The 21,523-nt window shown below is 41.9% G+C and overlaps 1 protein-coding gene across 4 annotated transcripts in view; it reads right to left on the bottom strand.

Moving 5' to 3' along the window:
* Window positions 1-21,523, bottom strand: part of CACNB2 (calcium voltage-gated channel auxiliary subunit beta 2) — a 198,542-nt gene that overhangs the window by 16,857 nt on the left and 160,162 nt on the right. For 3 of the 4 annotated variants that reach the window (XM_030320881.1, XM_030320884.1, XM_030320880.1), the window contains exons 3-8: window positions 20,968-21,090; window positions 18,789-18,925; window positions 14,984-15,060; window positions 9,529-9,662; window positions 5,672-5,752; window positions 5,131-5,189 (exon numbers count right to left, since the gene is read on the bottom strand). In XM_030320881.1, coding sequence (XP_030176741.1) covers window positions 5,131-5,189; window positions 5,672-5,752; window positions 9,529-9,662; window positions 14,984-15,060; window positions 18,789-18,925; window positions 20,968-21,090 — 611 coding nt within the window. Of the gene's footprint in view, window positions 1-5,130; window positions 5,190-5,671; window positions 5,753-8,834; window positions 8,897-9,528; window positions 9,663-14,983; window positions 15,061-18,788; window positions 18,926-20,967; window positions 21,091-21,523 lie in introns of all 4 variants that reach the window. The other variant, XM_030320885.1, reaches the window with a different exon arrangement.

Raw genomic sequence — 21,523 nt, 5'->3', positions numbered from 1 at the left:
GCCACAGGCGGCACAAAGCCTTTGTTGTTTGCTCTGATTTATTTTTAAAGTGCTGCAGAGGATTCTAATATGCATCCAGGCTAGATAACCACCAGTTTAGAAGAAGCTGTCTTCACATCTAAGCAGATTATCCACACGACAGAATACAGCGATGTCATGTTTCCCAGGATTATTGATTTCCAGTAAAATTCCCTCACAGAAGATTCAACAGCGTACGTATCCCTACAATTCAGCTCGCATTCCAGACACTTCAGTGCTGACGGCTCACATTTGCAAAGTCACTAGGAAGGAAAACCAAATTTATCACTGATGGTAGCTCTCCTTCTTGTCCTCAATTTCCTTGTTAATTTACCTGTCAATGTCCTACAAGGTGAATCCGAAGATTGCTTTGTTTACACGACACAGTTGGTTAGGACGGATCTGATTTTAAATGGGCTACTCCACTGCACACAACAGAGAGAAGATAATGATTTATCATCTCTTCTTTGACCTGACACACTTTAACGCTATTTAACAGCAAGGATCACGATTCTGACAACTCACCAGGGCTTCAACAAATGAACCTAACTAGGTTTAAGAACAGAAAAGCAGTCTTGTCAACAGTCTCTTCCTCACCAACACTTCCTCTTATATTTTCTTCCCCTTGGGCTTCCAATTTTTAAAAATAAATTTAGTTTATTTAATAGATAACTAAGGAGTAGTTTTCCCCTTCTAAAATTCCACGTATAGGGAAGTGATGAGTTTCCTTCCCCTATTCGTGCCAAAACCAAAAGACATTTAATGATTCAGGGACTCTGGATGTCTTGCCATGTGTTAAAAAATTCAATTTTTGCATGGATTTTTGTAAGTGTGTCTTATGGACCCTGTTAATTCCTTTGAGGATCTTTACTAGGTGATCCCAAGCCTAGAGTGTTAAACGTGAGCTTTATGGGTCAGATAAGCCAAGGCAGGCCCATTAATAAAACCACGTGGAAATTACTCCTGGCCAGAAGCAGCAAATCAATATAGTATTCACATATTTGGTTCATTTGTCTCTTAAATGAAATCAGCCTGAATGGCTAATACTTTAGAACATGGGTCCAAGATATACCCTATGGCTGGCATCTGTCTTCCAAATTCAGAACTTACTAGGTTTAGACAGCAAGGAAATACCATCTCATTTCTCCATCTTTGGTGTTTTGGAAAGGACAGTGGGCTAACTCAGCGACAGAAAGCATAGTGCTTGGTCTAACAGAATTTTCTGGGTGTGCATTCTCAAGAAGACCATCCCAAACTAGGATAAATGACAGAGGCAACAACGAAGAACTGAAAAGTAACTAAGCCTGGTCAGGACTATGCCTTTTTCACTTGGCCAGTGCCCGACATGTCGCCTTGGACCAAGCCAAAGACTATGTTTTCCTGGTACAAAGTGAAAAATACTTTATAAAGTTATGGGGAAAAAAAACCAAATTAGGAGCGTTTGATTAGGTGTATCTTGATTACCAAGTCTTTTTTATACCTCAAATCAGTGTCTGCTTTCCTTTTCTGCCTCTTTCAGTCCTTTTCTTGTCCTGGCTTCCCTTGCTGAAAGCCAATATAAATTAGAAATGGCTATAGAAGCAGGTGTGGTCAAGGAAAAAGCAGTATATTAAGAAATATAAAAGAACACGGAAACCCACAGATACCATCTATTGTACCTGTGTTGTTAGGATACCAGAAGGAAAGGAGTATCGAGGAGAGGCACCAAATATGTCTTGTTAAAAAAACAGAAATTTAAACCAGCCCAGTATGTTCCCACATCCCCTACAATCAACTCTTTGTTTAAATTTCGAAGTCTCCATTTTAGACTCCTATCATCTCTTTGATGCTTCAGGAAGTGGCTTAACCTTGACCACAGTGCCCACTGATTATCTGACTCAAGGCTTCCTTTCAGTAAACTTGAAGCAAGCTCCTTAAAGCCAAAGCCCTTGTCTGATTTTGCTCCTCGCAATGCCTGGCACATAGAGTATGCTCAATAAAACTTGCTGAAGCAAGCTGAGGGGGAAGGGGAAAAGAGGAAAAGGATTCAGTCCAAGCCAATTAACACGACCCACTAGATATGGCCCTGGCTTTGTTACCAGTCACTCCTTGTCGAGGGACTTGACTCAAAGACCTCTAGCTAGCTTGCCTTCCCCATGATGCTGTACCACACCTTGATGCCTGGACATCCTTTCTAATGCCTTTCTAATTCGAGTTGGTGAAATCTTAGCTACCACTTTAAAACCTTTCCTAGAGAGGACATCCCTGTCAGTGTTCCTCCCTCCTCTCTTTACCCCAGACACATACATGCATTCACTTTATATGTCACTGGTCGAAATTTCAACTGATGGTCGACACCTAAGGTCCACAAAGACAGTGAATGGCTTCAACATCTCTGCGTATCTCTAGCAGGACACATATAGGAGACATTCATTCAACAGTCACCCACAAGTATTGTTCACAATGGGCGCAGTTCCAGGCACTGAGAACACAACAGTTCATATAAGAGATTTAAAAACAACAACAAAAAACAACAAAAAAACAAAAAACCTGCCCTCATGGAGTTTATATTCCAACTATGGGAGAATGACAGCAAACAAAATTAATAAATACCTAAAAGATTCATGGAAAAAAGGAAGGACGAGGGGATGGGTGTGTGTATGTGTGTGCACATATACCAAGAAGAGTATCTGGCACAGGGAACTGCAAGTGCAAAGGCTCTGAGGTGGGCATGTATCTGGCTGTCTGGCACACTCCTGGAAAAAGGAAGTCCGTACAGCAGGAACAGAATGAGCAAGTGGGAGAGCGTAAGAGATGAGGTCAGAAGTAAGGCAGGGTGTGGGGGTGTGCATGGTCAGACCAGAGAGGGTCTTAAAGGCCACCATAAGGACTCTGATTTTTACTCTGTGTAAAAAGAGAAGTCATGGGATGGGTCTGAACCCAGTGATGGGATCTGGCTCACAGTTTAACAGGGTTGTTCAGGCTGCTGAATTGAGAAGAGACATTAAGGAAGCAATGATAGAAGCAATGATACCAGTTAGGAGGCAACTTATGATAATAATCCAGGGAAGAGATGATGGGGTCTTAGACCAAAAGGATAGCAGAGGATGTGTGAGAAGTCGGTAGATTCTTGATATATTTTAAAGATACAGACAACAGCATTTGGATGTGGAATGTAAGAGAAAAAGAATAGTCAAGAATGATTCAGGACACGTGGGTGGCTCAGGTGGTTGAGTGCCCGACTCTTTTTTTTTTTTTTTTAATTTTTTTAATCTTTATTTAATTTTGAGAGAGAGTACAAGTGGGGGAGGAACAGAGACAGAGAAAGACACAGAATCCGAAGCGGGCTCCAGGCTCTGAGCTGTCAGCACAGAGCCCGACGCGGGGCCTAAACTCACAAACCGTGAGTTCATGACCCGAACTGAAGTCGGATACTTAACCGACTGAGCCACCCAGGCGCCCCGAGTGTCTGACTCTTAATGTAGGCTCAGGTCATGAGCTCACTGTTCGTGGGATCGACCCCCATGTCGGGCTCTGTGCTGACAGCCTGGAGGCCACTTGTGATTCTCTCTCCCCCCGCTCTCTGCCCCTCCTCCCCCTCAAAATAAATAAATAACCATTAAAAAAAAGAATGATTCAATGATTTGCGGCTAATGGGTGTTAGAACTAAAAGATGAAGCAGCTATACCTGAGGTGTGGAAGACTATGAGAAGAGCAGGCTTCTCAGGAGTTGGGAGGTTCAGTTTGAGAAATCCATTGGACGTCTTAGTGGTGATCCTAATAGGCAGCTGGGTATATGGGTCTGGAATTTGGCGGACAGACTGGCGAAGGAGTGCTATTTAAAGTCTTAAAATGAAATCATTCACGGAATGAGTGTAACTAGAAGAGAGAACACCAAAGGACTTAACCCTGGGTTCTCCCAGATGTCTAGCTGATGAGAAAGAACCAGCCAAGGAGAGGAAGGAGACAAAGTGAGATAAAAGAAAAACCAGGAAAGTGTGCCTGTAGGGAGCAAGCAAGCAAAGTATTTAAATGACGATGAGGCAGTCCAACATGTCAGTTACGAGGAGGGCTGAGGATTCACCCCTGGATTTAACGATGGTGAAAGTCACGGACGATCTGACAGGACTAGTTTGGGTTGAGCGATGGATGCGTAACTGGAGTACACTTCAGTATGAGAGGAGAACAAGTGTGTACTATGTGCTCAAGGAGCTTTGCTGTAAAGAAAAGGAGAAAAATGGAGCAGCTAGAGGGGAACAGGCGTTCTAACTTTCTTCAGAGGGAGAAAGTACCTTTTTATTTTAAATTTTTTTTTTTTCAATGTTTATTTATTTTGGGGACAGAGAGAGACAGAGCATGAAAGGGGGAGGGGCAGAGAGAGAGGGAGACACAGAATCAGAAACAGGCTCCAGGCTCTCAGCCATCAGCCCAGAGCCTGATGCGGGGCTCGAACTCACGGACCACGAGATCGTGACCTGGCTGAAGTCGGACGCTTAACCGACTGCGCCACCCAGGCACCCCGAAAGTACCTTTTTAGATGCTGATGGAGTTTCCATTAGAATGAGAAGTAGCGATAAGGAGAAAGGAAAGGATTCTCCAGCTGTGTTGGGGTAGGAAGAGATCTAAGTGCCCAAGTCGTTGGGTTGGCCATTGCTAGGAACGTAGTGACAGGGAAAAAAAGAGGGCATTCCAGCAAACATGCAAGTGGGGCTCGGTGTGAGCGTGGGAACTCTAGAGGTTCTCTGTTTGCCTCCATGGGGGAGAGAGATGACAAGGGGCTTGGGAATTGGTGAGCGAGGAGATGGTACAGATGTCAGAAAAGTGAGAAGACGATGTATATTATATCTGTGCAGCATTGAGAGCCAGCTGACTTTAGGGTGATACTAGTCAACAGGCCAAAAAGCTTATAGATGCAGGTGCAGGGACAGACAGCTGGCTATAGTCCAGGGCTGAGGATGTGCTGAGCAAGTATGACAGATATTTACTGAATCAGAGTGAACTGAATGAGACTTCTTGCCCGTCACCACAGAGACCTCAGAGGGCATTTTTCTCTTGGGATCACACGCCTGTCCCACCCGGGTTTTGTCACCGTCAAGAAGAAATCCACAAAATCCAGTATCCTGAAATACTCACCGCCCTTCAAATCTGTGTTTTAAAAAATCAAACAATGCTTTTTGCATCATATCTGTGACCTGCAATTGAGCAAGCAATAAATTAATAAGACACAATAAAAATATTACTAATTAGGATAAAACACTTCTACTCCTCAGACTGTTTAAAATCCTATGCTTCCCCTTTGGAAAAAGTAGCATGGGAGACTTGTCACGTTATTTCCGTTGCTGAGTTGTGGTAGCAGTGACAATTAAAACGGGAACGTTCCCCCAACTTATCCTGATGTTTTAGTGACAATAACATGACATCGCAAGTGGTTTCGGGCAGCTCTCCGTTTGATGCTATTTCCCCCCAGACTGAGTAAACTAAAGCTAGCAAAATCTCCAAAACAACAGCCATAAAAACAAAACAGAACAAAACAGGAAGCACTATGTACCACAGCCTGGAAAATAACATGCTTTGCTGCTATGAGCTCTTTAAGGTCTCAAATCAAGAGGGAGGTGGAGTCACAAAGCAGTGCTGCTGGTGAAGGTCACGTGTGCTCCAGAGGGCAGCCACTCACCTCATAGCCCTTCAGAGATGGGCCCACCAAGACCACGGGTCGCATGGAAGGTACCACGTCATAAGGAGGAGTGTGCTCTGTCTGCAGAGAGAGAGGAGAGGACTTCAGATGGTTAAGAGGCAGGGGGAGCTGAGATATTTTAAGTATAAATTGTTCTTTCTGAACTCTGTCATAGGAGGCACCGGCTTTCCAAAAATTTTTTTTCTTTTCTTTTTTCTTTCTCTTTGTTTCTTTCTTTCTTGTCTCTTTCTTTTCTTTCTTTTCTTTCTTTCTTTCTTTCTTTCTTTCTTTCTTTCTTTCTTTCTTTCTCTTTTATTTTTCTTACTTGCCTCTTTCCTCAATAAACCCAAGCAAAGCATGGTGGGCTTATTTTCCTAAGGTTTTTCAACTTACTGAATTGTCTACAGTTTTCTTGCTCGCCTCAAGAAATACTACTGACATATTAGTTCCTAAAGCAGGAAGTGCTGCTTTTCAGCAAAATCTAGTTGGAAGGACAGAAACATGCCTCATGCAGAAGAAGTGTTTAGGCTGGACTGGAGGTTAATACTGCTTTTTAAATGCATTTGAGAGTTTTCTGAAGAGCTGAGTGATCAGACTAACGTGGTTAATTGCAGAGAAAAAAAAAGGTCTTATTAGCTTTGCATCCTGGATGTTGGTCTTACCTGGATAAAACCTAATTTCAGAACACTGTAACGCCCATTACCAAATACTTGCAAATCCCTATTGTACTGTGAGAATTCAAATTAACAGGCAGGCCTGTTCTAAGGATCCCTATCACAGGTTAGTGATTCATGGTTTTGGATTTTGGGTTTCTCTACCTTGGAACTTGAAAACTTAAAATGTAGCCTTTACGTGCCTTGGAAGAAAGGGGGTTAATGGGTGATAACATATTCAAGCATGCTGCAGGGGCCTCAAAAGGTTCATTATCAACTCGCACATCTAATATGCTTCTCATGAGCGGCCTAGGTCATGTCTCTGTTACATAACTAATTCATGCCTTTCTACGATAGTTTCTTTCTTTCTTGGAAGAGCAGGGGAATGAGCTACATTTTGTAGCAATTTCTAAAACTTCCAAAAAGTTTCAGCTTTAACCGCTTCACATAAAATGATCAAAATTTTCCCCCAAAAAATCAGGTAATAGCTAATTTGTTTGATCACATTAAAACTGGCTATTTCCATAGCAGAAAATGCTTACACGGACCCCAGAGGACTTTTTTTTAATGCAAAAGAGAGAGAGAGAGAGAAGATCTCCCACAGTGAGGTACACAAATCATTACTATCTGAGTCTTCCTGCATTAAGGAGTGCCTGAAAACTATATGTTTAAAGAATCACACAGACAAAAAAAAATTTTTTTAACTATTTTAAGAATTTGAAAAACTGATGTACAAACATGAATGCAATTTCTGCATCAGCCTGTTGCTCAAGAACAGTGTATGGTTGCTTAAAATTGCCCACTGCAAACTTTCTGACGTTGACTAAACTTAACTTGCTTCAGGTGGGGGCTGGGAGTGGGCGGTAAAAAACATTGTAGTTTCAACCTGCGATTCCGCCCATAGTAGAGGACAGATCCATTCTGGGGACAAAAATAACGCTGCCATGTGCTGTCCAATTTTACTCCTTAAAACTTTAGCTAGTGTTCAAAATTAATTTTAATAGACACAAGAAAGGTAGAATACATTTTCAAACAGGAAAAAAAAAAAGAAAAAAAAAAAAACAAGACAAACATAATACAGTAACAGCACAAATGCCACGAGCACCACTCTAAAAGCAACCTAAAAGATGGAAAACAATCGTATCGGTGAATGTCAGGTTGGCTTTTGGTTTTTCAGCTCTACATTGAAGTTCACCACATAATCAGTAACACAAGAAGAATGAATACCAGTGCCGAAGGCATCATAAGCATATTTGTTATGACATTGATAACACCTGGGATCATACTGAAACTGTTTAGAAGCCGAGTCCTTATAACTATTCAGTAGAAGAATACCTTTTCCACTGTTGGGATCAGAAATATAAATTGCACATATTTCAGCAACGGCTACCAAGAAATTTTATTTCAAGCCTGTAAGGGTTAAGCGGCCCAGGATTTCATACATAAAGTCTTGGTTCCTTCAGTCTGTGGCTACCAACTAGCAAAGGGTTACCCATGCCGGTCATCAATCAGCTTCGTATTCGATAGGGTAGCTACAGAAATTACCTTATTTGATGGAATATTGGTACTTTGTGCCCTAGTGATAACGACACCATCATTTTTATCTACCCTTTCCCGCTAGCCCTATTTTGTTCCAACTGTGTAGCTGAAAAAATCGTGGTTCATAGACATCTGTAAGGTTTGGGAACTTAAGAGAAAGCAAACTTCAAAAAACACATCTTGACTAACATGGTTTTCGTTCAGGTCACTGCTCTGTAAGATGCAGAGCATCTGAAGGATGCAGATTTTCTAGGCATCTGTGCCATGAAGACTGGTAGTCACTAGGCTGCAAGTTTTAGTTGCGCCGAGAAGACAGGACCAGCGAGATGGGCCCACTGGTGTGGACGTACATCAGGCTGGGGCTGTCCATGTTAACGCAAAAATCCAGGTTTTCATTTTTGCCTGGAGTGCTGAGGTCTTCTATTATAAAAGTAACCATCAGTTATTAAAAAAAAGAAAAAGAAAAAGAAAAACAACAACACACTTCACAGTTCAGCCTCTGACACTTCATGGATGATTTTAGAATTCCTCCATGTAGCAAAACGCTTGCATCCATGTCACGACGTACCCATCATTATGCCGGACATGCCGATGCTGGGAAGTAGGATTCCAAAAGACAGCACAGCAGTAGGCTGTGCAAAGTGGTGTGTGTGAGAAGAAAGGACTGAATGGCAATCGTGTGCGTGTGTGTGTGTCGGGGGCGGGGGGAATGTCTTTAAAAAATAATGCTTCCAAGCTACAAAATGTGCGAAAGGAGACAGACTTTGGAGGAGTGAAGGGCACTTGGGAATACCCTGGTTTCCAGTCAGGGGACAAGGAGCATCACTGTGTGGCACCTTGGCGGGCCGGTGGCAAAGGCTCTACGCACGGCCACCGCCCTGTTATCCAACAGGTGAGATGCTGCGACCTGACTATGGGAGAAGGCAAGAACGTCGGGAGAGGATTTATATATGACAATAGGAAAAACTCACAGTAAACCGCCAAAACAAGCCTGCAGTTTTCCACTGGTCTTGTTCATCTGCAGAGTTTGCACCTAGTGGATCAGAAGTTTAAATACTGACTAAATTAAAAATCGAATCATTTTTTTTTTTTTTAGTACAAGCTATTGTATCTGGATATCATCAATCAGAATCTAATCATGGTTTTAATATGCTTGATATAAGTTAAATTTCTGGAAAAAAGAAAAGAGACAAAGACAGACAGAATAAGCATGCACAATACAGGTGCATTATATGGAGTTGTCAGTGTTTTGACATCTTGGAAGGTTTAAACAAATTCCCTTGGTGGTAGATATTATTCCATCAAAAAGGATAAGTACTGTAATAGCGCTTGAACAGGTCACTCCCTGAATTTAGTCAGTTTGAAATGCATGGACTCCATGAGCTTGTTTGATAGGTTCTTTTCTTGGGACAGAAATGACTGCGTTTAATAAAACCGTGGGACTTAATGCTAATGATGCCAGTGGCAGGATAAACACAGCTTATGTCAATGTAAACTTACCGATCTCTGCTTCTGCTTAGCTACAGCAGCGTGGAAAAGAAACAAAGAATAACAGAGCATGCACGTTATTGGCTTATCAAAAGACGCAGACAATCAACAGGACGAGAAGTGTGGCGCAGTGCGGTTGAGCAGTTGAGCAGACGGGAGCTTGGAAGTTAATGTTACCTTCTTAAAGAAGGGCATTCTTTTCTCTTTGGAGTGGGGTGACGTTACACTGTTTGCACTGGGTTTAGGGGAGCGGTGGTTTGCTGGAATATCATTTTCTTCTGCATCTAAGCCAGTAGCATCTATGTCTATAGCTATATACAGACAAACAATTCAAAAATCATCAGGTAGACAGGAGAGGAAAAACAGGTTATAAAAAAAAAATAAAATGAAAGCAAATAAAACTAACCATAGTAAAAGATCTATCACGAGTGCTCAGCACAGTAAACAAAGTAAAATTTCAAGGTAAAGCACGTTAAGAATGCCATGTAATCAAATCGAACAGCACCGAAAGATCCCCTTCGTGATAGGTTTGCTTGAACAAAGTTACACTAGATCTCTCGGATAATATTTCCGGAGGAACATTTTTAAGGTGTAGCTTCAAACAGAACACTGACATTTTTCCACATCAACTGTATATAAGCATGGTACAGAACATTTGGCTTCACGTCTCCCGATACCTTAACTCAGCTTTTAGATAATGAGCAACTACTCTTGGAAACCTTTATCACGGTGTGCCCCAGGCTTCTGAGTTTTGCTTGATTTTGTGGGAAAATAAGGGCAACGTGAAAAGCTTCGCTAAAAATGCAACAGGAATTTGAGCGAACGTGAGAATAGAAAATCCTAAATTCAGGCAACGCAAAGAAAGGAGTCGTACACGAGGCAAATGATTCAGGGAGTGTTCCAGGAAGGACAGCATTAAAACTATTTCAAGATGGTTGTAGCCCCCTCATTAGTTACTAATTAGAAAGCACTGGACCCCACGAGCTCCAGATGAAATGATTCTAATGACATAAGGGGACTTCCAGTGGTTTGTGTAAAGCCACTGGATCTAATAAGAGAGGCAGAGAGGAAGGACACAAAGACCCAAGAGAATGTGGCACCGGTCTCCTTGTCTGGAGATCGAGAGGTTTAGGTTTGTGGTTCAACCTGATTTCACGTTTAAAACCTTCTGCCTTGAAAACTGGAGCACTTAAAAATTAAGCGTTAAGTGAAAAATGATCCATAATCTCATTTTGAACTTTATAAAATGCTTCCACGTGCCATTACCACAGAATTTTCTCCACTGCACAATCAGGGCTGGAAAGTATTTGGAAGATCGCTTTCAACCCTCTTATTTTTAAGGCTGAGATGATAAACTCTTAAAGAGTTTCAGGGACTTGTTCTTGGCAAAAAACTCGGCAGGGCCAGGTCTCGGAACCCAGGTTTGCCTCTGCGAGCCCCTGCCCCGTCCCTGCACCCCGCTGCCTCTCCAGGTGAGCCCTCTCTCCACCAGGTACCCTTCCTTCTCCAGTCCCCTGTGCTTTCCAAGAGGGCTCGCATCCTCACTGTCAGGATTCAGGAAGGTACCACAGAGGTGAGCTCAGGAGAAAATCAGTCTATGCTTTAGTTGAGATCATGGAAAGGAATAGGAGAAAATCTACTCCGTCTAACAAAAACCCACAGTATCTTCAGAGATATCTTCACTGCCATCTGGGCATGACAGTTCGGTGCTGCAAAGCCCCTACCATTCCTTCACACGAGGAACACATCGGGTTCACGCAACGGCAGCCGCTGCTGACCGTTTCGACGGGGGCAGGTCACCCGGCAGCCGTCACATCACTCTTCAATTCTGAAGCGATTGCGGATATTAGGTGACTCAGCCTTTTGAAAACTAAATGAAACCCTCGTTTAACTGTTCCTTTGATTCATCGGATTAGGTCGGAGGCAGGCGATGAAGGAACTCCCTGGCACTGTTCGCATGATATTGCACACATCAACTACTGCTTGCGGAAACAGCAGGTAGGATTCTCTCTCTCCAGTGAAGGTAATAACAGGCTGAGTTAATTCCAAGTATTTAGTTAGACCTCCCTGGTAATGAAGTCTTTCTTTGTGCAGCATCCATGCATTCTGAGGCGCTAAAAGGTTCAGCATGTAGTGTTTGATGGGAACACTACAAAATGTGCCCACGGGGTTGAATGGATGCTTTTGTACAACCTGTAAGGTTTTCCTTGTATCCCCACTCAGGAAGCAGGTTGTTAGTGTCTTCCTGGATACGATGGAGAGGATTGGGGTCAGTTTTTCACGATTTCTAATACCTCTCTTAACCAACGTCAGATCATTTTCCCTTCTGGTGGCACGTGCCCATACACTTTTACCTTCCTCATCTTTTCTTGGGCTTATAAAGGCGACCTTCTGGGGAGAGTACTTCCTGAGAGCCTTTCTGAAATCGAGGATACCTACTGGCATGTGAGAACTGACAGGACCCTGGGATTGCAAAATTCATGAATTAGATTTTATGATTTGGCCATTGAATCTAGTCTGCTCTGATCAGTGCATGGGCTTTTTTTTTTTTTTAATCCTTGAAATGTTTTTTTTTTTTTTTTTTGAGAGAGAGAGAGAGCATGCATAAGTAGGGGAAGGGCAGAGGGGGGGGGGGGGACAGAAGATCTGAAGTGGATTCCATGCTGACAGCAGAGAGCCCGACGTGGGGCTCTAACTCAAGAACCAGGAGATCATGACCTGAGCTGAAGTCGGATGCTTACCTGAGCCACCCAGGTACCCCAGTGGATGGATTCTTTTTTAAAATTTTATAGTAGGAGTGGATATGCATAAAAAGTTCAGCTGTGATACTGCCCAGATGTTTGGCGACCCACGCATAGCCTCAAAACCCGAGTCAGGTTTGAAATTTACCTGTATTTGGACACAAGGGCTCAAAATCCCCAACTGAGAACTTTCCAACTGATTAGTTCTGACTTATGGTTAACTTAAATTTAAAAGCCATCAGGGTTCACTCTGAAGCGCAGAGAATTCTAAAACATTTGGCCAGAGTTCCATACACTTTATTAGACTCAGATGGTTACCCCTTTTCTGTTTTATACTTGTGTTTGCAGACCTTAGCAAACATTAGTATTTACGTGGGAAAAACTACTTCCATAAATATGAAAATAGCTTCTTTTATTGGTCCTCACTAGAATGATTCTTTTTTTTTTTTTTTCTTCTGGTAGAGACCCTCGGAAACATTTTTTGAAATGTAAATTGTAAACTTCACCTTAAGACCCCTGGGTCAGGTGGAGTGGCGTCCTGGGGGGACCAGTGTGGGCATATGCATGTAAGTGTAGGGGGGTATGTGTTCCGTAACTGACTACCACCCAGTCACTCAGATATGAAGTGGAAATTCTTCCTTTTCCAAATCCTTGAGAACCTCCAAGAATATTTACTTTAGGCAAATGCTTATATTCCTTGGTCTAGTGATGGGTGAGGTGAATTGTAGACAGGGCCTCTGGGAAATAAAGATAAATTTGCAGGCCAATCCACACTGGATGAATTAGGCAGTCTACCCTGCAGGTGGGGTGGGGAAACATCTCTGCAGAAGTTTTCCGAAGGTTTCCTTCAGAGAAGTTGAAATATGAAAATTATAGCAGGTTCCTGTTATAAATTTTGTGGTTGGCAAATGTCTCCAGTCTTTTCAGTCCCAAGTGTTTTCTATTCTTGCTATTCGTGAAAAGGTATTGCAAAGCCCTGCATCTGTAGAAAACCTGTGTCAAGTTTTAAATCATCTTGACCTTGCTGTAGTAACTTGAACTTTTGTTTTAGTGATGATGGACACTTGCCTGCAAAAATGAAATGTTATTTTACAAACACACTAACTCACTCTTCAAAATGCACGTGGCCTGCTCTCACATCGCCAAAAGCATTAGAAGGCCACAGCCCAGTTTATGGAAATGGAAGAATCTTCTCGTCTACGGGAGTGGCGTGGACTTCTGGGCACGGGGCTGCAGTTCTTTCACAATATGATGTGACATTTCCCCATTTCAGGAGCCTAGTGGCAGTCCTCTGGAGCCTCTGAGACAGTCTTTAAGATATATATGAAGGGTACAGCTTGATATCATAATCTCGGTAACTTTACATATTTGAGAAGGCGTGGAGATCAGCCTCCTTTCCCCTGTGCGTTCAGTAAGTAGCTACCCTCCACTGATGAAGGGAAGGCATGAGCCTTACCTAACATCTAAAAGGGCTTCAATTTTCATTTCAAACGTACGATTATACTTAATTTCGGGCAACTCAGAATTATTGCAAGCTGTACGTACATGGTTTTTGAAATCAATATGCATCCTAAAATGATTTATTTCTTATTGTGCTCAGATTTTGCACTTAGAGAAGTTGTGTCATTTTTATTAAGAAGCCTTTGGTCTCTAAAAGCCACCAACATGCAGCAACGAGGCCTGATCAGGAGTCCGAGGGGAATCCTGTTCTTCAGACACACCAGTTAGAGGGCACCTACGTCCCTACCTTCTCCGCGGATGTATACGCTTCCGTCTTCCAGCTTCCTTGGAATCACACGAGGAATCATTTCACTCAAATGCTCTGCTGGTAACTCCCTGGAGTCCTCCTCTGAGTCCCAGTTGCCTCTCTTAGCAAACTAAGATTCTGATAATCCTGGGCTTTCTACAGTTCCACCAACTGGCCTCCTAATTATATAGAACTCCAAGTTCTACAGAGAAGGGTAGAGTTGCCAGCTTTATTTTTTTTAATGTATATTTCTTTTTAGAGAGAGAGAGAAAGAGTGAGCAGGGGAGGGGCAGAGAGAAGGAGAGAGAGAATCCCAAGCAAGCAGGTTCTGCATTGTCAGCACAGAGCCCAATGTGGGGCTCGATCCCACGAACCATGAGACTGACCTGAGCCGAAAGCAAGAGTCGTACGCTCAACTGACTGAGCCACCCAGGCACCCCCAGAGTTGCCAGATTTACTAAAGAAAAATACAGTCCACTTTCAATTTCAGATAAACAATTTTTTTTTTACTCTAAGTATTTCTCATACAATACTTACTTATACTAAAAAAATTATTCAATCTTTATCTGAATTCAAATTTAATGTGGTGTGCTTCTCCACTGTTTTGGAAAGAAAACAGTAGTTACTCTTCCTGTGAGTGTTTCTGTCTTTTTCAATATTTCTACGTATCTCTTAAATCTTCCAAAGAGCCTTTTGGGTAAAGCTCGTGTCAGGCCAATCACTCCATCATTTTATTCTCCTTTCCTTGCCTTTCCACAGCATTTATCCTTCTTTTCCTTTTATTTAACTGTGAGGCCAACGCACATTACACTGTGTCTGATGGTGGGTATTCACCCATTTACTGCCCAGGACGACGTGCGGGGCACCACGTGAAGTACGTAGGGATAAAAAAGTTAAATACATTCATCACTTTGGTCATCCAAGCAACTTACAGCGAACACATTGACATATTCCCTTTTTTCCAAGCCCTGCCAAAATTTCCCCATATTGTTTCTTACCCCATGTGAGCATTCTTATGTCTGATCAGTTTGAACCTTTCTAGGGTTCAGGCGGTGATTCTAGGTATGTAAATTCACACAACTAGGTCAGACTGGGGAAAGCATGAAATGCAGAATGTACCGTTTCGCACTTATTACCTACTTACCGGACGATGGAGGTGTAGATTTTCTGGAACTAGGTACTATGTCACCCAAACTGGATGATGAATTTCCTCCTGATTTACTGAAGTAAAGCAAAAATTTATGTTACACCTGACGCATATTTCAGACATTAGAACATTTCTATTGCTCAATAAACATGATTAGTCATTGTCTTTTTATTGAACTTTAAACTTGTCTTTCCTACAAGGAGGCAAATAATAATTTCCCAGCGGAGATTCCTGGAGTACTTGAAACAGCCATGTAATAGTCTCTGTTTCAAATTCAAGGTTTAATTTTAAAAGGCCCTGAGAGAACGGAAGAGAACTAGGGTAATATCTGCGGCCCTCACACTCTCCACCAGCATCACAGAGAGATAACAGCAGATGCCCTTTGCTTTTTATGTTAGCGACCTTCTGAAGTAATGCACAGAACCTTAAAGTTAACACCAAAACTTATGACTTCCTTCTTGTGTGGTTCCTGCTTCTCTGTCTTAGCTGGGTTACTTTCAGTGTATTAAGATTGAAAGTACGCAAGCCTTCGTGAGCAACCTACAAGAGAAAAACACAGCAATACTCAACCTGCTAACCTTTAAAAGATCCACAACGGAGCATGAGACACACAAGTGTTCTATGATTTAACCCTCTGATAGTAGTTAGTATATTCGGAACATGTCTCAAGCCTGCCTACCGCGGAGGATTCAACTTGGGGATTTTAGGCACAAACTGAAGAGCGTGTACTTCAGAACCACCAAATTCTAAAATCCGAAACAAGACACGCCAGCGTCTTAGCAACTTTACGGGATAAAGTTATCGGAATCAGAGCGTTTATGTTTTTTCACCGGCATACCAGCATGCTAAATGCCCTACTACCAAATGGCCCCTTAGGAAGAAGATGGAAAGGAATATCGTACAAGAGTGACAGTCAGTTTTGGCAAGGCGATCTTAGTGCCTAACGTGTATTATCAGAGCCAATCGTGGGTGTACTTGAAAGAATTTGCTACAGTGTCTATGCACCAAAGGGCAATGTTTAAGTTACACAAACATTAAGATAAAAATATAAATTCCACTAAAATACCAGTAACCAGGCTCAACCGTATTGCTGCTATTCGGGCGTTTTGATGCATAAAATAGACAAACGTCAAAAACTTTAAGTAGCTAGCAGGAGGCCTCTGTATCTTTTTCCCGATTCTTAAGAGGTACTCCAGTACAGTTAATAAGAATACCAGACTGTATATAAAATTAATAAAAAGTGGTATTTATAGAAGCTGTAAGAATACCCATTACCAGGACCAAAACATTTTCTTCCAGACGTTTTGTGTTTGTTTGGTTTTGCTTTTCCTTTTTCTAAGGTACTGAGTCTAATTTCAGTTCAAGCATGGGTCTGTTTTACATTCTCTTTGAATTTTAATAAAAGTCAAAGTATTATTTGAATTGTGTAAAATTTCGACAACCACTGCAAATAGTCAAAATGTTCAAAATGCAAATTTGCCCTTAACTTTTAATTCCAGACAAATGCCACATTCTTGAGCTCTGCCCCCATTTACCACTTTTGATGTCGGTTGATTTTTATAATTTAAAAAACATCAGGCTTTTTACATACTGCTGAATGCTGGCTATGTCCTCAGAATCAAACTGTATTTCGGATGTTAGAAGACAAACGTAAGATCTCTGAAAGTAAAAACACCTTCACATACTGAGGCAAAAACTTAGGTAACCAGGACAAAATAAAATCAAGAAAATCAAAACAAAAGATCCAGAGGTCTAGTAAAGGTCACCTAACTCCCTAGAATAAGTTATGAGGCGTTACTCCCCAAATACAGATAGTTTATATGGTCCTTTAAGGGAAAAAATGCAAAAGCAATACGATCTAATATAGTAAATAAAAACGGGCCCTTGCCACACGATGTGTGGCATAGCATGGTCGTCCGTCTGCGGTCTGGCTACAGTCAGATGGATTGAGTTCTCATCTTCATTCTACCACTTACAAGCTGTGCAAGCTTGGTCAAGTTCCCTAGCTTCTTTGCCTGTCGCCTCATCTGTGAAGTGGAAACGCTCATACTTCTTGTGCCCACAGGTTCTTATAAAGCTGAGCTGATGACCAACATCAGACCAGGGATGCCCGCCTGGGAGGCAGAGGAAACCGCGCTTCCTTAACAACGTTGGCCAAAGCTTCTCCCTTCCTACTCCTTGGGAAGTATTCTCAGTTTGTACGTGAATAAGCAGAGAAAGATATACAAGTCTATCTCCGTAAAAACCCATCCCAAATTTCCTACAATACATTCTACAAAACACGATTCCAAAGACATGCACCAAGAAACGTTCAAGATAATTTTAGTAGACACCTGAAAAAATCCCCCTCCCACTATCCAGATTCATAGGCTGAACAGATTAAAGGCTGGGAACAGCTTTAAGGTAATTTGCTATTACCAAGTACTGTCCTAAACTTGTTTGACCAGGTAGATGCTTGAAAATACTGAATTATCCTCAACAAACAAAATCAAAACAATCCCCTATCTGAGATCACTTCAAACCTCAACAAACTATATCCCACCAAAGTCAAAACAGCAATATATATATACCCTATGAAAAGAAAACTTTTTCACATTATAAGATTTTACTAGTTAGTACTGAGAGACTACTATCAATACAGAGATTAGAAAAATAACAATTTTTCCAGGAGAACGCTGGAAATTTTATGAATAGGATCCGATCTCTAACACCCTACAAGTAAAATGTGCATGCACTGTTGATCTGCGTGCATCCACTTTTATAGGACTAAATGCATCTCACAATCTGAGAGCCCCCAGTAGCCCAGGGATTAATGACAGCCAAATAAGGGGGGAGAGGTTTCAAATAAGGGAGGAATCCACCTGAACCCAAACAGCCTGACAGTTACAAAATTCCCGTTACAAAAGAGGGACGTTTCAAACCAAAAAAAAAGATCTTCTAGATGACTTATTTGCAGATACTTGGGGGAAGAAAATCTTGCCTGTGCTAAAATATTACCATTGGCAAAGGATCTTCCAGCATTATAGAAACAAAATATAACCAAGAAAATAGAAACCTAGCAATTCACATTAATGAAAAGGTTTGCCCCAATCACATCCCTTCCGACAAGGAGAAGCAGAAGAATCAGGCCGTGTTCTCGGACTCGTCTGCATAGGGTTCAATTTCAAATTCACTCCATGTCTGAGTAGCTCCTCCGGTGATTCTTTTAATGAGGGGCACACAACCTCAAGAATCCTAAGAAGGATTACTCAGCCCCAGCTTATTACATAACTCATTTAATTGCTATCTGCAAAGGCAGCGTTAACTGGTTTCATATTGAGTTTCCCTTTACATGCTTAGCGATGGGTAGAACTGAAAATTGAGTTTCCTAAGTGAAAATGAAGTAACAGGTCACAAGACCTGCCTTCGCCAGTGAAGTCTAAGACCATCATCTCTAAAACACCTTCCTGCCATGCCAGGCAGCTACCACGGACACTCGGATTAGTCATGAAGGCTGCTCAGTGTCCCAGTGTTTTCGGTAAGAGATTAGGACTTGAGAATTTCCTCTGCACTGAAGCCCACATTTAATACTCCATGCCTTTATGATTAACGACAACAATTAATTTGATTCTCTCCCAAATAAGATGACAATCAGATGCTGGGATGAAGGCTTTAAAATGCAGGATTTGTGATTCTCTCAATAAACCATATCACCAGTCTGCTTTTCAACACATAATAAAGACTGTGGAACACAGAAAACAAGAGGACATAAATGATGACACAGTCTGGACGTTTACAAAGACACTTGATGTTTTTCTCATACCTGGAGTAGAATTTCCCTTGCTTGGCTCTCTGTTCATGCTGTAGTCTCATATTTTCTAGTTTGACTGGGCTTGGAATGAATCCGATCTCACAGCCTTCTTTAACCAATCGCCCTATCCACCAGTCATTGTTAAATTTCTAAACGCAAAATCAAATTTGTTACGATCAGTGCACAGAAGTTCATGTATTCAGATTGTTTTTCTTCTACATGAACCATTTTCAGTGGAGAGAAATATTATGGCGAATACAGTTAACTATGCCTCAACATCACAACTGGAGAAAGCCTAAGGCTTTCATGGGTTGAACAGGTAAGACTGAAGTATGGCCAGTGAGCTCAGCAATTCACCATAGGATTTACCCCTCATTCTCTTTCCTGGTACTATGTGAGATTAGCCTGAACTTCGGTGCGGCCTCTGCAGGCCCCTGGTTCAAATATTCACAGTTCTTCCCATTAAGAACCAGGGAGTGCTACAGAGTTCTCTTCTGTAATCAGATTGCTTAAAAATATTAAGAGTCAGAGATAAATACTGAAATCTACCTGAAATATTTTGTTCCAGGGCCAAATTTCCCTTTATGCAAACAGGTTTATAGTTACAATGGTATGGTGTTCACAGATGATTTCTCCATTTACGTGGATGTTGACAATTTCTCTCTTGCAGATAGAATGTTTATCCTACATGATTTGTCTTTAATTCTCTCAATGGAATAGTACTTTGCCAGTCTATTCTTGAACATTTCAAAGAAGACTGGCCACTCTGTTTTTCTTTTCCTTCCATGGTAGAGAAGAGATCTGTCTTTAAGCATCAGCCATCAGAACGGGACCCTGGATTAACCTAACTTCTGCCTGTAAAGTCAGATTGTAGGCATGCCACCATTTCTGACAGCTTTTATGGTCTTTCCTTTCCAGCCAGTATTTTGTATCTCTTTCTAAAAAGTTAACAAAATGGTAGGTTCTCAATTCTCCAGGCTTTTTTTTTTCTTACACATATAAAAACATTTCTGAATCGAGGCTGAAACTGTACCTCTCTACACCTCTTTACTACATAGAGTTTTAGAGTACGGATTTATTTTTTCTTTAATAAATTTTTTTTATTAGAGTCTTGACTAGGCTTTTTTATTTATTTATTTAAAAAAAATTTTTTTTAACGTTTATTTATTTTTGAGACAGAGAGAGACAGAGCATGAACGGGGGAGGGGCAGAGAGAGAGGGAGACACAGAACCGGAAGCGGGCTCCAGGCTCTGAGCCATCAGCCCAGAGCCCGACGCGGGGCTCAAACTCACAGTCCGTGAGATCGTGACCTGAGCTGAAGTCGGACGCTCAACCGACTGAGCCACCCAGGCGCCCCATTGACTAGGCTCTTTGAATTGGGAGTCCTCACCTCCTTCACTTTAGTGAGCAGCTAAATTTACATACATTCTTCCTGACACATCATCCCTTGGATGGAAGTCTGTTCCAATGGTCACTCCTGCAGGTCCGGAGAAACCTCATGCTCACACACTGAGAACATCATTGAGGGGGAATTTCTGGTCGCTTAACGCCATGTTCTGCACAGCTGGCATTTGGTAAATATTGACTCAAAATAAGCCTTAATTAAGGGTGAATTTTTCCAATGTACAGGCAGGAGTCATTGTTAACTGGCAGGTGGAGACCTCCGGCATGGAGGAAAAGGGAGCGTCTGGCTTCTTGCATCAATGGCTCCAATTCCCACGATTCTCCCTCCGCTTCAGACATTTACTCCCGAAAGGAGGATCAGGGCACCAGTGGTCTGCCTTCAGACATTGTCAGCAGAGAGGAGAGATCATGAATTCTAGGTATTATTATTAACTCTCCCCCAGATGGTTAAACTTGAGACATGAGAGGGACTCGACATGCAGCCAAGGTTAAAAATTAAAAGAAAAGTACAGGTTAAGCATAAAAAAAAGGATCATCTACTCCAGTAATTCCCAATTTCTGGGTCACAGAGCCCAGGGGAGCCCTGAGGTTAACTGCAAGAGGCCTGTGACTTCTTTCTTCTTTAAAAAGGTTATATTTATATTAGAAAAGGTTGAGAGGCGCTGAATTTGTGCATGTTATGCAAGTGGAGCTCTACGCAATGCTATTTCATGGCAATAAGAAATAAGAAATGATGTTTCAAGGTGAAAACATCAGGCGGGTAGAAATTCGAATTATTTTCCTTACTTCCTTAACATGCAGAAAATCTTTTGCTTCGAAGGAGATGGCCATGCCTGGCACTGGAACATCATCTTCGTGGGCTGCACTATAGCTGACATTTGTCCGAACAGCAAATGCAACGGGCTTTGTCTAAGGAGGGAAAAGAAAGGGAGAAAAAAGTAAAAAAACAAAAAAAAACAAAACAAAAACCCAAAAAACCAAAACCAAAAACACAACAGTGTTCCTCCCTTTCCCCTCCAACATACAAACAGACACCGAATATCTACTGTCATTTCTTTTTAAAGTTTTTATTTATTTTTTTAGAGAGAGAGAGAATCCCAAGCAGGCTCTGACTGTCAGCACTGAGCCTGATGTGGGGCTCAATCCCACAAACCGTGAGGTCAGGACCCGAGCCGAAATCAAGAATCGGAAGCTCAACCAACTGAGCCACCCAGGGGCCCCTCTACTGTCATCGTTGCTGGTTTTCCACCTCGGTTGTTTATCACAAAACAGCTTATTAGTATTCACAACATGTAAAATCTTTCCGCTCTCAGCCACATACCGCCCATTTCCAAACTAGAAA

Source organism: Lynx canadensis, chromosome B4 (genome assembly GCF_007474595.2).
Source record: "Lynx canadensis isolate LIC74 chromosome B4, mLynCan4.pri.v2, whole genome shotgun sequence".
In the NCBI taxonomy this organism is placed as follows: domain Eukaryota; kingdom Metazoa; phylum Chordata; class Mammalia; order Carnivora; family Felidae; genus Lynx; species Lynx canadensis.
Note: the sequence above shows the minus strand (reverse complement) of the source record. Positions and strands in the feature narration are given on the sequence as shown.